Source organism: Daucus carota, chromosome 6 (assembly GCF_001625215.2).
Source record: "Daucus carota subsp. sativus chromosome 6, DH1 v3.0, whole genome shotgun sequence".
In the NCBI taxonomy this organism is placed as follows: domain Eukaryota; kingdom Viridiplantae; phylum Streptophyta; class Magnoliopsida; order Apiales; family Apiaceae; genus Daucus; species Daucus carota.
Window position 1 is genome coordinate 23,841,623 of NC_030386.2, and position 17,668 is coordinate 23,859,290.

Below are 17,668 nucleotides of genomic sequence, written 5' to 3' on the forward strand. Positions count from 1 at the left end.
TATCTGGTCACTTGCTCGAGGGTGAACTCAATTATAAACAGTTCTGTTTGAATTTTTTGCCTGGCTTAACTACGTATCCCCTTTCTAGTGTAATAGCTGGAAAAGGCATTCCATATTTTACTTAACTCCTTTTAAACTAATTAGAGCAACCTATAAAAAAGCCAGACTTGCCTGTTACTTCACACCTCCAACAGAGTAGAGTTCGAGCTTAGCACAGCAGAGATCATATATTGCCGGTTCACAATAAGGTTCATCTCCATTTGTAAATCATAAATACATCCAGCATTTCCCCAGAAAAGGAATTATAGTCTAAACAGAATACACAGAAAGTATCAACAAAAAGATACACACTGACAGCGGAATTTTTTTTTCATATGACCACCAAACAGCCATTGTATCTATCAAAGTAACCATGTAGTTTGCTAAACGAGCAAGGAAGTCGAAAGAATGATAACATCAACTGGTTGGCTGCCTTGGCCTATAAACAGGTGTCACTCTCCTTCGAACAATATCCTGGATCTCTTCTAGAGACAAAAGTGACATCTCACTATCAAAATTGTTCATCTCCATCTGCTGATGCAACTGCAAGCAAAATATATATTTATTATATAACAAGGAGAAACAAAAAGAGAAAAAGCTGAATTGCTTTTCATGAATATTAAACAAGGATTTATATAAATGATGCTACTAAACATAATTAAATTTACTCATAAGCTTGTGTGCTGGATTACTGGTAAATAAAATGCTTCCTACCAGTCTATTAATGCAAATGAGTAAATATATGGAGATAATTCTGGCTTTAATATAATAATTTTTAGATGATACTGACGCTTAAACCTATTTAAGTTTGCCCTTACCTTCTCAAGAATTAGAGACTGGTCGTCTAGATGATAGTTCCGGATCTGCTTAAGCATTTCCAGTTGCTGCAACAAGGTTCAACAAATACTTTTCATATAATTAGCTTTGTTACAGACCTTTGAAACTTTTCTAGAATAAATGATTTGTACCGCTTCTTGTAACTTTTGCTGCAGCTGCAATTTTTCAGCAAATTTATCAGGTCCAAGTTCAGCTTCTTCACATGCTAACTCTTCCCTGACATTCCAATTTAACATCACTGTTCATACTTCATATTTCTGCATAAGTTTATTTCATCTTTATATGTGTTGCGGGTGTGGGTGCACATGCGGATGTGTGGGTGTAATGAATATAAACTGTCTATACTTTCTAAATAATATCTTCATATTTATACCTAATTGACTTATTTGTGTCTTCTCAAGAAATCTTTCAGTTAGTTTTAGGTTAAGATTGTTGGAATTAGTATCCAAGTCACTTATGTAAATGTAGGTATAGGTTTCTAATTCTTGCATCAAAAACCTAAAGCTGGCAAGAAAATTCCGCTATTCAAGGGCATCCGGATTGCAAAACAAGGCTGCCAAAGATGACACCACTGTGCATCAACTAAGTTTTTTCGGCACAGTTGTGCATACATTTTAAGCAGGCATGCAGATCATTGACAGTATTTAACACCACTTTACCAGCTCAGAAATCAGAGTACTTGAGTCGCTCTTGCTAATTTTATATTGTGCCTTAAATTGTATTACCCATGCCAGAATTGTTATCTCAATTAAACTCTCATATAGAATATTAGAAACTAGAATTAGGGAGATCTTGTATTCTTGAGTAATCGAAAGGAAGTTTCGGAACTTGGAAGGTGATTTCTTGAATTAATTCCAGATTATCATTGAGCATGTTTCCTCAAATTCAATTTTTCCAGATTTTTCTGGGAAACATTGTTTCTACTGGCTTGTTTTGATTAAATGAGTGAAGGTGATGAAACTATAAAAATGCTTTGTGCATTATTTAACAGCGTGAATACACGTGAAGTGACTCCCAACTCCTAATAGAACAAAGACAAAATAGGCCACTAATCCAACAACGGTTGGAAGTATTGATGAAATTGTAATTTTTTTTTTTATCTTTCCTTGTCTGATAGATTGAAGATAGGCCAAGCAATGTCAATTATCCAGATGCAAGATATAGCAGATCGTGCGAGCAGCTCAGCTCTAGGGATATCATAAATGATACAACTAAATTTGAAGATATAATTGATTGCATATAACATATTCTTGTTCAATGTTTCAGTATGTATGACAAAGCAAATGGCCCAACATTGCATCCAGCAAAAACATTTTTGAGCATCACTTAGAAAATAAAATAGTTCTCCCATATTCAATTAAGAATCCACTCATTCTGAAGTTTTATTATAACAAATACAATATAAATTACTAAAGCAGTGAACAAGTGTCGGCCAAGGGGTGTCCTAGATGTATAATATATACATAGGTCAATATATATTTAGTTATATATGTATATATGTGTGTGTGTGTGTGTGTGTGTGTGTGTGTGTGTGTGTGTGTGTGTGTAGAGGGGGGGGGGGGGGGAGAGAGAATAAGACCGGGGGCAAGAGGGTGAGGAAATATTTTGACCACAATACCCCCACAACTCAAACGAACTACATAAGTACGCAGAAATATTAAGACAATTAATTACACCTAACGGGAAATTCACTTCTTGTCAACTCAGCAGTACCTTCTAATATTGTGTTTGGTTATGGAGAATGTAATGAATGAAATTAAGAGGAAACAATGAAGTTGGGAGGGAAAACTGTAAGGAAAAATGAGTTGGAGTGAAAATTTTGTATGATATACGATTTGGGACAAAATGGATGTAGTGGAAATGGAAATTTCCTTGACAAAATGGAGAATTTAGCTCTAGTTTAGGTGGTTAGTGACGGTATGGATTAAAGAAAGAAATGTCGAACATTTAACCAAAATATAGTTCAAATCTCATTTCATTCCTTCTATTTTCATTCATCCTAACCAAACATTACTTAGGTAATCCCCTCCTAGTATAATAATTTTAATCTTAAGTCTGACCATGTAGTATCACATCTTTTTTTCCCCATTGATCATGTGGTATTACTTAGGTAATCCCCTCCTAGTAGAAAATACAAAACTTTGAGCAACTACACATTACAAACATATGGAACTAGCACATATAACCCGAAGGTAAAGAGAGCAATCGACCTTACTTTGCGACAAATCCATAAAACTGAATCATCAAATCCTGATCATTTTCATAGGCCATGTTAACCTTTCCCAAGCAAGCGAGGCCGAACCTTGGTTCTGAAATGAAAAGGAGATAGGAAGAGGAAATAATTCAGGGCCACATAATGATAATTTAGTGAGCATACTTTTAAGTAAAATAAGCACGAGACTGTCATCTGCAGTTGCTCATGCTATGTGTACTACCAAGTTCACAACTGATGATTCATCAATCCTGAATAAAGAGGTGGCTTTTGGTAGGCGAACTGAACACAGCATTCACCAAATGTGTTCTTCCACTTGGAAATATACTAGCAAATGATTCCGCACAAAATGTGAACTGTACATCTTCATGAAATATATTGTTTTTTATATTTAATTATTATTTATAGGAAAGTCAGAAACTCATACTTATATTGAGTGTTGAAAACCTTCTATGATCGATCACACAGAAGCTAAAGGCTACAGTTCAATCTATCTGCCACATACTTATTCTTACAACAAAGAACTTCTTACAGATTTTTTAGAAGTGAATAAGAGTCTACAGCAAACAGGGATATTTAAGTTCTTCCCAAGTATATTTTTGTCCACCACTGTTTCACCGGATGAAATATACATGAAGCAACTTTCATCCAATGATCTCTAAGATCTTATATATAGGACAAAACCATCCATCTCCCGAAGCAAAATCTGACTGTAAGATCTAATACAATATCAAGACCACAAGCATCTACTTGAATATTCCTACTGTTTATAACCACTTAAAGACTGTGTTCACCTACTGTAAGTGCCGATTCCGTTTAAACATTCTTTATAAATGAAATTAACAACTAGAAAGCTACTGGACAGAACAAAGGAGTTTTAGAGGAAAGAATTACCGATTCCCATATCAACAAGTATTTCCTCTTGAATTGCAGTGGTAACAGCAACAGCTTCCTGCATAAATTATATCTAATCAATCTGCTAGGCTAAATTAAATACAAGCTATATACAGCATAATAAACATTTGCTTTTCCAGAAAATTTAAAAAAATGGTTTACTTTCTGTAAACAATTTGTTGGCCATTCATAGAAATGGATAATGAAATGCACATGGACATGATAGTACGATACTGTATGGTAGATGCTGATAACAAGTATTCAGATATTACTTGTTGCTCCTAAGAAAATTATGATGACATGTATACAGAAATGATTATGTACAGATAATCCTGAGTATCTAAATCATAGAAGATTGCAAAGAGCTGTGATTAAATAACAGAAATGAGCCTTGATCCTATTATATGAACCGAACACTATACCATATTGTGCAAGAATGACCAGAAACTCTTTACTTGAGTTTAAGCTAGAATAAGGAATTTACCAAATATTAAACTCGTTAAACCTGCTAAGTGCTTTGTACTAAATAAAAAAAGCAGTCAAACCACTCACTGCATTCTGGTTCTAGAAGCCAAACGTTAGAGATATTTTCAGGACTAACAGAACCGGACCTAAATTTACTTGACCGGGTTAAGGCCATGACATGGTTCGGGATAATTATATATGTCATATGAAGTTGAGTTAAGCAAATGTATGTATGGGTATAGTAGCAAGATGCTCAAGAATTTGTGTATGATTGTACAGATACAGTGAAAAATTCAAAATATAGTCAGATAAATTCTTGAGACTGACTAATATGCATATACATACTAATAGATACTTAGCCTTGGAAGTTTGGGGAAAGGCTCTTAATTTGGAGTTTAAGGCACCGAACTAAATAGAAAGTGACCATTCTTATGTTAATTACTATAATGTTTACCCTTTTGCTCACCCTTTATTGTTCTTATACTTGTCGCTGGTCTAATTGGTGTAATGAAAAGACTACATTGGATCGATGACCAGATTGCAAAGCAAAAAAAGGTGATAAATGCCAGTAAATATTTTAAAAATTGTCATTGTTGTTTTTTATTCACCAATGAACTTTCCACATAACATGATTAAAAAGAAAAGTTGAAACGGTCAGAGTAGCCTGTAGGCGTTCCACACTTGTGGCATCGCTAGATATTAAACATTGTACGTGTATGCATTTGTTTTATGAATCCCTGTCCAATACATAATCATGTTCAAGTTATTCCCTAAAATATGTAGCTAAGAGATGCCGAGATGCACTGCTTAAAGTTTGCTTTGTATGCAATTTTCCAATTTGTTTTTAACAAACTAATCATGTTCAAACCGAGTTGCAAGTATTTAGATAACAGAATACGTTCAGAAAAGTAAACATAGAATACATCGAGTATACAAGGTACTCAGACAGTCTCCATGGTAAGTAGTTTTTGAAGCATAATTCGGTTTTGCATCTAGAATCTTATGAAAACTACACAGTCACTTCATTAAACAGAGAAGGGCATTTAAGAACTAGGAAAAAAACCCCAAGGAATAGAATTAGTGTTTCGTAAATTGAATTAAAATAAATGTAAGATAGTAACAAGTAATGTGATTGAGCATCTTCCAATGGGCTCTTCAAACAAGATGTGAAAAATTAGAGCTCCTGATGGCTATTTAAAAATTTAAGAGTCTCTTTTAAAAAACATCTGCGTGCTCTTAACTTAATATAATTGAATATAATATTCACTTCCTTCTATTTCGCATTCTCTCTCCAACTTTTCTCTCAAATAATATTTACAAATAATTAATATGAATAAAGAGCAAGCAAGGTCAGAGTTTTCACGGGTGTTCAATGTATTAACTTGTTAGGAGTCGTATATTATATTTTTAAGGAATGATTTAAGAGCATCATCGGAGATGCTCTAAAATGATTGGAAAAGTAAGAAACTTTAGCGAATTACATAAGGCTCACAAAGTAAAGAAATATAAAAGAGTTGAGGTGATGCCTGATTATCCAAAACAGCATCTGCAATTCGCTTCTTGACATCTGAGAATCAATTGAATGAATTAGTGAGCATCATCACCAATAAATAAATAGATAAAAAGAGAGTAGAGGGAAGAAAAAGCAGCTAACCAGGCTGAGAGATGACAAGAGAGAAGCGTTGAAAGAGTTCAAGTAGCTGCTCCCTTGACAGCATCTCCCCCGACATTTTCGTCGTCTTCTAATCTTCTTCCGCACTTCCCCACTCTTTCTATCTACACGACTACACCTCGGTTCGTATTTCTATTTCCTTTTGTGTCGACAACGTTTATTTGTTTATTAGAATCCGCGGGTTTTACATGTGTAATTGTCATTGCCACTTATAATTGTCAATTATTTTAAAGTTTTTCTGATAAAATTTTATAAAATATTGTACCAATACACGCTTGTGGTTCTCGCATTTCCATTTTTGTTGATTAAATTGACTAATTTTTTACCAAAAATTATAAGTTTCCCTTTCATTATTTTTAAAAACTGAAAATTACGTCGTAAAGTAGATTAAAAATAATTTTCGATGACATATTTTTTTAATTATATTATTTGATAAAATATCAATAAATTTCAGTCAAGATTTGGTCAATTTGACCGACACAAAACCAAATGTGACAACTAAAAAAGAATGGAGGGAGTATTAATTGTACTACTCAAAATTTTTATAAAAATTTATATTTTAATTAATAAGAATGTGTATGTTATTCAAATACACTTTATATTCTCTTATCTCATTTTTCGATTTGAACTTTTTCACTTTGATTTTATTTCTAAATACACTCAAAAACTAAGTTGTGAGTCTAAATTTTATTACTTATTTTTTCTGTCTTTCTTTCAATATTGAAAACTCTAAAATTTTGGAAATGTCATTATTCATTGCTTCAAAAAAAAGACAGAAAAACTTGGCAAAAAGGTGAGGATATTAGTGTAATTAAGTCCAATGGACAGGGACATTTGTGTAAAATAGAAGCTTCAACAAATCACCCAAAAAACACAACACCCTCATTCCTGCTCATATCTTCCTGGCATACCAATAAAACTTCATCCACTCTCCATACCTACATACTATACTGCCATATATACATCATCATCATCATCACTTTCATCATTTGTGATCTAGGGTTCCTTGATTTCAATTATAATCTCAATTTCAGTTTAAGAAGCCTCATCGTACTTGAATTAATTGCTCAGCCTTTTTCAGGTCAGTTCAAATCTCCAATTATTACTCGATTACACTTAGATCTTGTACCTTTAATTGTGTTAGATCTATCTAGTAGTCTAATTATGTCTGATTTATGGAGTTAATTAGTTCGATTTGTTACTATTTAATGTACTGCTATACATGATTATGTATGTGTATGTTTTTACACTACCTGTGTGTGTTCTACTATTTGCTTAGTTAAATCAAGTATCTAATAGACATGAAAATTCCTTTTGAGTTCTGTAACAGTGATTTTGCGTTTATCTTATTGTCTGTTGCTTTGTGTTTCTGTTAGTTCTTTCGAATAATTAGTCTGTGTGCTTCGAAATGACTTTAATCTATATGTGTTAATCAAGTGTAGCCCTCACGTTTCAGTAGGTGGAAACTGATAAGATTTTTTATTTTTTGCTTTTATGCCTTGTATGCTATGTGTAAAATATATTGACAGAGTCACAGAGGAGTGTTTGCTATCTTAATTATTTGCTCAAAAAAGGAATTGCGTTTGATTTTTTTGATGCTAATAATTTCATTTGCAGGATGGATAACTTGAGCAACTTCTGGCAGTTGGGTGATGAGCTTCGAGGATTGCAAGTCTCTGATGAACACAAGTGGTCGATGGCTGCTTCAAAATTAGCTGAGCAGACTCGTTCGAAGGTTGAACGAAGGAACAATCTTGATCTTTATAAAGGATCAAACGAAACAAGGCCACGGGAAAACCCTGGTTTTCAGGAAGATAACAGATATGGAAGCCTAAACCTTAACATGCTAAACATGGATATAAATATGAATGCTAGTGTTGCCAAAAGTTCTATTGTAAACAGCATGTACAACATGAACACTGTCTATCAGAAAAACAATCTTAGCAACATTGGTAATATGAAGGTTACCAACTACAACGTCAACAACAACGAAAAAAATGGCATGAACAGTGGTAACCACAACAATAACCATGACGCCAATTCAAATAATGTTGTTGATAAGAGGTTTAAGACCTTACCTGCTGCAGAGACACTCCCAAGAAATGAAGTTCTTGGTGGATACATATTTGTCTGTAATAATGACACAATGCAGGAGGATTTGAAGCGTCAACTATTTGGTAACTTTGCTGTTATCTATTTTCAATAATTCGATTGTTTAATTTCATTCATATATCTTTTCTACTTGCTTGGGTTTGAATATATCTAACTTGAGTTTAACCCTATCATAGGAGACCTATCAGTTATGGAGTTCTTAGTAACTTGGTTAATGCAAGCTTAACTCCTTTACTGGATAGCTTTGTCTTATAATGAATCGCACTGGTTGTTGATTTAAATTGATTGTACTATTTTCCTATAGAGCTTTAGCTAACTAGTAACATCTGTAGCTCTGCTAGGAAAATTGCTACTATGTGGCACATAGTACAAGTTCTGTAAAAAAATTCTGATACTAATATAATTTGAACACACATGTATGAAGTATATATTGTACTATATCTTATAATTTTGTTTATTACTATGTTTTAAGCTCGATTCTCTACTTTATCAAGTATAATTTCATCCTTTTCTATTATAACGTGATAGATGCCTAATAAAATCTATTTGTACTGAGGGTGGCTTGAATAATTGATTATGTTGCCAAGTTTCATGCAGCATTGACTCTTTGGAATTTTTTTAGATAAGATAACTTATATATGTTCTATGATCGACTATTTATTATCCCCCGTGTTCACTGTATCTTAGTTTATGCCTGTATGACATATAGTCTCCATAACTGTACCTCCAAGCTTGTCTTGGTGTTAGATATGATCGTTTGTTTGTTTTTAACTCCAAAAGTTATAATGTAGTGAATGAGAAGTTTTCTGACATGAATGTTGTGCTTATTTTAACCATTCTAGATGAGAATTAACAGGTCTAGGAAGCACTGTCGTATTATTGTCTCTATCAACTTTTGCATATTAACTGATGTTATTTTCAGGCCTGCCACCAAGATACAGAGACTCTGTTCGTGCAATAACACCTGGCTTACCTCTGTTTCTTTACAACTACACTACTCATCAGTTGCATGGTATTTTTGAGGTAATCTCAAGTTCAAACATGCATTTGTGTTATGGATAATTAGTTCGAATATGCAATTACTTTATATTAATAACCTTATTCTACCAGGCTACCACATCTCTGTTTCTGTCATATTTCGATTGACTTTATGCGGTTTTTGATTAAATGCGCGGGTTTTTGGTTGAAATACTCCTGCCAGTTATCTTGATTAACTGTTTGTCTGGTACCTATTTTTACTGTTAGGAATTAGGGTTATCTGTCGATGCTTTTTCTGGCACTGTATATGGTAGATATAGATATCTCTTCCTTTGTAAACTGTAGGTAGCAATATGGGCATCATACTAATTGCAATTGCTTCAACCTTTTAATAACCCATTTCAGGACTCGTATTGTCCCCTTCAAGCAATTATACAATATTTGCTAATATGTGATATTACCTTGAAGACTTTTTTAGCACATGAACCGTGAACTTTTCTATGTACAGGCTTCAGGTTTTGGCGGTTCCAACATTGATGCTACTGCATGGGAAGATAAAAAGTGCAAAGGTGAATCGAGGTTTCCAGCTCAAGTAAGTCATGGATTTATATTTTTTTTCAAGTATGGATCCTGCACCTCTTAAATCTTAAGTACGTCTATAATTTAATACAGGTTAGGATCCGTATCAGAAAAATCTGCAAGGCATTGGAGGAAGACGCCTTTAGGCCTGTTTTGCATCACTATGATGGCCCAAAATTCCGTCTTGAGCTTTCTGTCCCAGAGGTATGTCAAAACTAGTAGTTTCTGAATTTTCTTAAATGTTTACTTGGGTTCTTGTTTTCAAAAGTAATTGTTCTTATTTGTGGTTCTGCAGACACTAGACTTGCTTGATCTCTGTGAACAAGCCGGCGTGTAGAAGTGTTGATGTAACAACCATCAAACATAACGGTGGTGTAGTAATGTGAATGTCTTAGGTTTCATGTCTGCCTGTGTCCCTCAATAGATCTTTTCCGTAAAGCGCAAGCTTAGAGGTGAAGTCTTGTTTGATCGGTTTGAGCTATAAAGTGTGCCAAATAATAAATTTAGTGGTGTGTGCAAGTGTGATTCAAGTAGATTCACACTCTTATATAGCAGTGCATTCTGAAGACACTTAATATGAAGTGTCAAAAGATGACCACAACTTTGATGTGTTTGTATTTTGAATGAGAATTGAACTCTAGACTGTATCTTGTCTTATGTGCTTTGAGGTATTTTAGTAGGGCTGTATGCTTATAGAAAGGTCACTTGATTATATGTTACATAATTGGACAATGCATCTCTAAATATATATCGGTGCTTTAGTATGAACCTTTTTGTTCCATTTCTATCTATTTTGATCTATCATCGTGTAAATTTTATCGTTTAAATTAAAAGGTTGAAATAGACTTAAAATTTATAGGTTTTTAATTTGACATAGTGATGGATCAAAATAGTTGAAAATATATTAAAAGGGTATAATATGTGATGTTAAAATATGTTATGGGGTTGAGGGCACTCCTACAATTAACCAGAGTTTAGGTAATGCAGGGCAATTGATCAAAGTAGAAAGGATGTTTTTTGCTTTTAACTCGTTAAGAAATTATGAGAATCTCATAGTTCAAACCTCCACATTTTTCTATAGAGTGCCAGTGCATGGAAAGACAATACTAGTCAGTAGTCATCCTTGTTTGGGCTGCAAAGAAAGTTATCTCAAGTCATACAGAGTGACTACTGCTCGGAATTTGAAAATTAATGCAGGCCTGCTAACAAGCACACCTATGACCTTATTCACACAACACAAGCCTATGGTTCAAACTGTTAAGTTGGGTTCACTTCATGGAATGAGGGGATAATGAAATGAAATTTATATTATAAATTGTGAGTGATTGGTGAAATTGTTTATAATTTCATTCTTTCACTCATTTCATTCTAACTATTTTAACTAAAAATCTAACCCACATGTTTTGAAAGGAATGTTGATTCCATTTGTTCATCATCTTTTCCTATCATCTTCTTCATGAAAAATTTTAACTCACTCATATTTAATCATTATTACCTCATACTTTCTCCAATCTCCATAAAACTTGTTCATATAGTTTCATTCCATTCCATGAAGTGAACACAACCTTACAGTTTAACGTTGTAAAAAAATAGCAATAGAGAAAAGAAGATCTGATTGCCCAGTAAGACCGGTTTATCAAGCTTAATACAGGATGTGTTTTTTTTATTATGTTGGAATAATAAGCTCGATTGATTGATCAAAGCTAATATGACATTCACAGCAGAATGAGTCACAGATGCTAATATGCCGACAGGTACATTGAATTCTAAGTTCTAAAATTCAGGTACAACTGATAGTGTTGTCGACATCATGTTTTTTTTGCTAAAATGTTCTTGACATTCTTATGTTCACTTGAAAACAAATTTCTTGCGTCTTGTCAGCGGAATTCAGTCATAGTGATTCAATAAAGTGGCAACACAAATCTTCGGCTCCCTAGGGTATAAAAGAATAATTACCTGTCTCTTTATATTCACAGAACTTGACCATCTCCGTGCATTATAAGCCTGAGCTTGTGGTTCTGATTAGAATCTATGAGATGCCTGATTTGCCGAGATTCATGGAGATGCATCAATTAATCATCCCCACTGATAAGACTCAATCCAGGAGTTTTATTTAAACTCTCCTCTTTCATCACTTTTCTTAGCCTTGAAACATCAGTCCATTGGCCAACTTCGGCATGCATGTTAGATAGAACAACATAAACCCCATGGTTATGAGGATCCAAAGCAAGGATTTCTTTTACTACACGTTCAGCAATCTCAATATTTCCATGATTCTTACAAGCACTCAACAGCGCACCCCAGATCATCACATCCGCTTTGCATCTCATTCTCCTTATTACTTCCTCGGCCTCCATTAGCTTTCCACCCCTCCCTAGAAGATTAACCAAGCATCCATAATGCTCTATTCTGGGCTCAATACCGTATACCTTATTCATCAACTCAAACATCTCCCGACCCAAATCAAGCAATCCAGCATGACAGCAGGCAGATAAAACCCCAACAAATGTAATATCATTCGGAACAACATGCTCTTTTTTAAGCTCACCAAATAGATCTATTGCTTCTTTAGCATATCCATGAGCTGCCAAGCCACAAATCATCGCATTCCAAGTTGCAATATTCTTCTCTAACATGCCATCAAAACACTTCCACGCCAACAAAATCGCTCCATTCTTAGCATACATATTCACCAACGCCGTTCCAAGAATCACCCCCACTTCAATCCCTCTCTCCTCCATATAAACACGAACCTTCTCCCCAAAATCTAAGCATCCTGATTGGCCACAAGCCGACAACACAGAAGCCAATGTAGCACCATTAGGCTCAACCTCATCCCCAACCATCTGATCAAAAAGCACCAACGCCTCATCAGCACAATGATTCTGCGCATACCCACAAATCATCGTAGTCCAAATACTCAAACTCCTCACAGGAACATCATCAAACACCTTCCGGGCACCCCCCAAATCACCCGGAACAGAGTACCCCCTGATCAACCCATTCAAAACATGCAAATCACAATCAAGCCCATATTTCACCACATGGGTATGCACCTGCACACAACATTTAACACTCCGTAACTTAGAACACGCCTTCAAAACAAACGGAAACGTATGTTTCCCGGGCAAAACCCCCATCCTCTGCATCTTCATATAAAGAATAAAACCCTGAATTGGATTAGAACTATCAGCTTGGGCTCTGATCAGCGTGTTCCACATAAATGAATTGGGTTGCTGGGTATTGTTAAAGATCCTGATTGCGTAACTCAAATTGCCAGAACTCGAAAGAGCGCAGAATGAAAGTAATCGGCTTGCAGCAAAGTTGTCGTGAATGCGAGCAGAGACGATCATTTGGGCGTGGATTTGCTGGATTTGAGTGAAAGAAGAGCATTCATCAGCGAGTTTAGAGAGATTAGGAGGGTGGAAAATGGAGGCGGTCAAGGTGGAAAGTGTAGAATGAGAGAGCTTTCTGAACAGGGGTGTTTTTAGCGGGAACATGTGTTGTGTTTTTAGGGGTGTTTTTAGGGGTGTTTCTTATATTGGTAACTAAGCGCAGGCAAATCGGATGCATATGTGGTCATGAAGTTTACAGTATAGAAGAAAGCCAAATAATTACTATCCCCCATGTTTCAGTACAAACTGATGTTGCTCATTCTAAAACTGAGTTGAGATATCATTCCCAGATGCATTCGTGCCAATCAAAACTGTTTGGGTAAGTCGCATGTGAAGAAAGCCATGGGCTCAGGTATTATATTCTTATTATAGCACACACTGTTTTATTTGTTGTGCACTAAGCCGGGGGTCTTCACGGAAACAGCCTCTCTACTTTAAGGGTAGGGGCAAGGCTGCGTACATCTTACCCTCCTCAGACCCTGCTCTAAGCGGGATATACTGAGTATGTTTGGTTTGGTTTGGTTTATGTGTTGTGTGCTCCTGCTGCACGAAATTTAAAGAATCGCCGTCTTATTTACTCCTTCCTTCCCTTTTTACATGTCCATTTTGCTTTTCGAGAAGTCAAGTTGACCAATTTTTGACTAAACATTACGAGTTATCTACCCAATGTTTTTAAAATCTGAAAATTGCATATTAAAATAGACTCAATATACTTTCTAATGATATAATTTTTATTATTTTTCTCAATTATCTGATATACGTAAAGTCCAGTCAAAATATAATCAATTTGACCGGTCAAAAGTCAAAATGGACATGTAAAAAGGGACGGAGGAAGTATACAAGATTTTGGAGGGTCACCTCCCTCACAGTCGATTGCCACTGTTAACCAACATATAGTTTATGGGCTGTGGGATGAATATCCAGCGGCCCAGATTATAACAAAATTTTAATATATCTGGCGCTTTTTAACCGCTAGACGGGGTAATTCTATTACATCTAGCGGTTAAGAAGCGCTAGACAAATCTCGTCTAGCGATTAAAAAATGTTAGACATATAATCTGGGCCGCTGTTAAGCTGGCCCGACACTCGACTACCAGAAACCAGCACCCTATTTTGGATATCAACTTTATGTATGCGGTAGAAATTTAATTTGTTAATTAGCTAAAAAAAAACTAATTTTGTTACTCACCTATCACCATCGAGTACAAATTAATATGTAAAATTCGTGCTCTATACTAAAATATAAGAATACCATATAATTTAATGATTTTGTAAATAATTATCATACACCTAACAATATCATCCCATCATATGATTGCAAGATATTTAACAATGATAATCTTGGTCTGTCCGTCCAAACCGATAACCGGTCACGATAAAGTATAAACACATTTAATTAATGGAAAAATAGATTTTTTCGTCATCCAACTTATTGTTCGTTTAGAAATTTGCCACCGAACTGCAAATTTTTTCCTTTGTGTCACTAGTGTTAGGTTCGGATTTTCTTTTGGCACTAACGTTAGGTTCGGACTTGATTATTAACATTATATTATTCTTTTTAGCATTATTGAAACATAATGGTGGTCCGCAATATTATGGTGATATGATGCGTGTCTATATTTTTATATGTAGTACTCCATATGTGCCCTAAGTAGTTTACCTTATAGGACGAGAATTTGACACATATTTTAAGGCTTCTGAAAGATTTAGTTTCATAAAATTTTTTTAATTTTTTTCCCGAATAAAAATTATACATTTGAATTTATATACACAAAAATGAAAATCTCAAAATTAAATTATGAAAATTTGTTTTATAAGAAATGGGAACCTTAAAATACGTGTCAAGCAGTGGAAAGAACTATAAAAAAAATAGGAGAGCGGAGGGAGCAATAATAACATAAATGAGCGGTAAAATCGGGAATAATTGTATATATATTGTCTACTTTTGTTTATAGTATTCGTCTTTATTTTTGTACAATAGTATAATAATTGTAGATGACATCTAACCTTGATTTTTATGAAACTATATATGATATAGACAATAGACAATCATAACTTTTATTTGGCAAAAAAATAAAAATAATTTATGAAACTAAATCTTATAGAATTCTTAAAATACATGTCAAACTCTGGTCCTCCAAGGTGAACTATCTAGGGGACATATAAAGTAGTAGTGAACTATCTAGGGGACATATAAAGTAGTATATACAAAGATATAAGCACATATCAGATCTTCGTAATATACTGCAGACTACCAATATATTTTAATAATACTAAAAAAATAACATTATGTTAATAATCAAATCCGAACCTAAGGTTAGTGACTAAAAAAATCTGAATCTAACATTAGTGACAAAAAAGAAAAAAAATTATAGTTCGGAGACAAATTTGTAAACAAACAATAAGTTGGGTGGCGAAAAAAATGTATTTCCCCTTAATTAATCTAAGTTGATTAGATTATGGTGAGAATGATAATATTAGGAGCCATGAATTCTTTTGCTAATAGCCTAATAGTCAATATATATATTAAAATGAATTACTGTTATATTATGGAAGAGCTATCCTCCTAAATTCACAACAAAATGGTAGATTTAATGTGTTTTTATAGAAAATCATTAATATATTAAACATAGTCTCGTTTTTTATAACATAATATAGTTGATATTGTTATGTAAAAATATATGTAGAAAGAAAGTTGAGAGAGCTAGACAAGAGAAAAGAAGTAGACATGATTGTATTATTCATCTCATCACATTGCAAGCTCAACAAGTGGCTTTTATAGGTCCTTGGTAGATAAGTTACAAGACAAGTGAAAAGTCAAAAGTCACATACATTATTGATAGGTCAATCCAAGAGCCAAAAGTCATGAGGTCAATCCAAGAGCCAAAAGTCATCCACCTTTATATTTCATAACACTCCCCCTTGGATGACTTGTATCAACGTCATGCCTCGTTAAAACCTTACTAGGAAAAACCCAGTGGGAAAAACCCTAGTGAAGGAAAAAGAGTACATGAGTTGTACAAAATAAAAACATATCGTTTATGTCTCCCCCTCGTCACGATATAACTATAAAAATCAGTAAATATGTCGAAGTATGCTCATCCCGTGTACTAATTTCTCGAAATGAGTGGTAGGAAGTGCCTTTGTTAAGAAATCTGTTGGATTCCTTTAATCATCATTCCTTGCATGTGATGCTGCCTGCAACAATTAAATTCATAGCAAAAGAAAATATCCACTATAATTTATTCAACTTTTGATCCCCTATTTCTTTACGCCTGCAAAATTAGCTTAAAACTTTATAGAATATGTTAGTGGAGATCGAATAAAATCACTTTGTAAGTTCAGGATTAACACGCTCTTAAAGCGAGCGATCCCTTAACAATGAACACTAACCGAAAGCGGAGACTTACTTTAAATAATTATGTCAAACCATGTATGATAAAACATGTCATAGTTTACTTAGATACGGTACCTCAGGACTGAGAATTTCTTTCAAGCGTTCAGAAAAGTCAGTGTACCATCGTGTATTTATAATCCTTCTGGGATTCCCATATGACAACATATCATTCATCTAAGAGTAATTCTTCTTTCAATATATACACCAAAAAACACTTTATCACATAATATAACATCAGGTGCAACTCAATTCAATGTTAACTAGAAACACATTCTAGTTTCCATCTGCTCTGGCCAGAGACTTTATGAGTTGTCACCTATAGATATACAATGATAACACGTATTTGTCCAGAATCCTTTTTCCATTTGAGAGGGTATAGTTCTCGAGAGTTTATTATACTGCTTCTGGCAGTTAAGATCCTTCTAGGATGATTATTGTCAAGTGGGTCGTATAAAACTTAAATTGAACATTCACATATTGCGGGATTATTTCGCAATCAAATAATCATTGCCACCACAAATCCTATTACTCTTCATAACCAACACAAGGTTATCATACAATTATTTGAGCTTTACATATCTATAATTTCATTTTATTTTCGCACAAATAATCATACATATCCCACTGACTTAACACCTTTGGGTGTGTGAACTGCAGTTTCAAAAATTTCTCTCTACTTTTTTTAGAGATAATGATTCATAGGGCGCACCACTTTCACAACTTCTGGTGTGAGAGGACTACTGGTCCAAATAATTTTTCTTTGTAATTGCCTCAATTATATCATTTATTCTTTGGCGATGTTATCAATATTTTCTAACAAATTCTGCTTCATGATCCTCATTGTTATCAATAATCTCAAGTTCTATAAATATCATCGACGTCGATTCGATTTATGGTTCCACTTCATTCTGGACAAGGCATAATATATCGAAATCTCAATAGTTTTCATTACTTTTATTTTCTCTAATTTGTCATGTCTATAATCTCTTCTGGAGATCCTTCAATGCCATGTCTATAATCTCTTCCGGAGATCATTCAAAAATTATTGATTTCTCAATCTAGCCATCATCAATTATTGCTCCTTTTCA

At 34.2% G+C, this 17,668-nt stretch overlaps 3 protein-coding genes across 3 annotated transcripts; 1 reads left to right on the forward strand and 2 right to left on the reverse strand.

Moving 5' to 3' along the window:
- Positions 1–208: 208 nt before the first annotated feature.
- LOC108224861 (uncharacterized) lies at positions 209–6,293 on the reverse strand. The gene is made up of 7 exons (XM_017399604.2): positions 6,102–6,293; positions 5,974–6,014; positions 3,983–4,040; positions 3,092–3,185; positions 1,008–1,092; positions 858–923; positions 209–582 (listed from the first exon to the last, which is right to left on the reverse strand). The coding sequence occupies exons 1-7, from the start codon at positions 6,175–6,177 to the stop codon at positions 457–459; spliced, it is 546 nt and encodes a 181-aa protein (XP_017255093.1). The 5' UTR covers positions 6,178–6,293; the 3' UTR covers positions 209–456.
- Positions 6,294–6,951: 658 nt separating this feature from the next.
- Positions 6,952–10,556, forward strand: LOC108193035 (B2 protein). Its single transcript, XM_017359601.2, has 6 exons — positions 6,952–7,200; positions 7,737–8,296; positions 9,154–9,254; positions 9,718–9,801; positions 9,882–9,992; positions 10,084–10,556. Exons 2-6 carry the CDS (start codon positions 7,738–7,740, stop codon positions 10,123–10,125), a joined length of 897 nt encoding a protein of 298 aa, XP_017215090.1. The 5' UTR covers positions 6,952–7,200; position 7,737; the 3' UTR covers positions 10,126–10,556.
- Positions 10,557–11,716: 1,160 nt separating this feature from the next.
- LOC108225498 (pentatricopeptide repeat-containing protein At5g06540) lies at positions 11,717–13,417 on the reverse strand. Its single transcript, XM_017400383.2, has one exon. It carries the CDS (start codon positions 13,286–13,288, stop codon positions 11,861–11,863), a length of 1,428 nt encoding a protein of 475 aa, XP_017255872.1. The 5' UTR covers positions 13,289–13,417; the 3' UTR covers positions 11,717–11,860.
- Between the last annotated feature and the right edge of the window lie 4,251 nt (positions 13,418–17,668).

Excerpts from the sequence above, each read along its gene's own strand:
- LOC108224861 (XM_017399604.2), bottom strand. The coding sequence starts at position 6,177 with ATGTCGGGGGAGATGCTGTCAAGGGAGCAGCTACTTGAACTCTTTCAA. Across the intron at positions 6,015-6,101 it reads TCTTGTCATCTCTCAGCCTG|ATGTCAAGAAGCGAATTGCA; the intron begins GTTAGCTGCTTT and ends ATTGATTCTCAG. Across the intron at positions 583-857 it reads AGTCTCTAATTCTTGAGAAG|TTGCATCAGCAGATGGAGAT; the intron begins GTAAGGGCAAAC and ends TTTTGCTTGCAG.
- LOC108193035 (XM_017359601.2), top strand. The coding sequence starts at position 7,738 with ATGGATAACTTGAGCAACTTCTGGCAGTTGGGTGATGAGCTTCGAGGA. Across the intron at positions 9,255-9,717 it reads AGTTGCATGGTATTTTTGAG|GCTTCAGGTTTTGGCGGTTC; the intron begins GTAATCTCAAGT and ends TTCTATGTACAG. Across the intron at positions 9,993-10,083 it reads TTGAGCTTTCTGTCCCAGAG|ACACTAGACTTGCTTGATCT; the intron begins GTATGTCAAAAC and ends GTGGTTCTGCAG.
- LOC108225498 (XM_017400383.2), bottom strand. The coding sequence starts at position 13,288 with ATGTTCCCGCTAAAAACACCCCTGTTCAGAAAGCTCTCTCATTCTACA.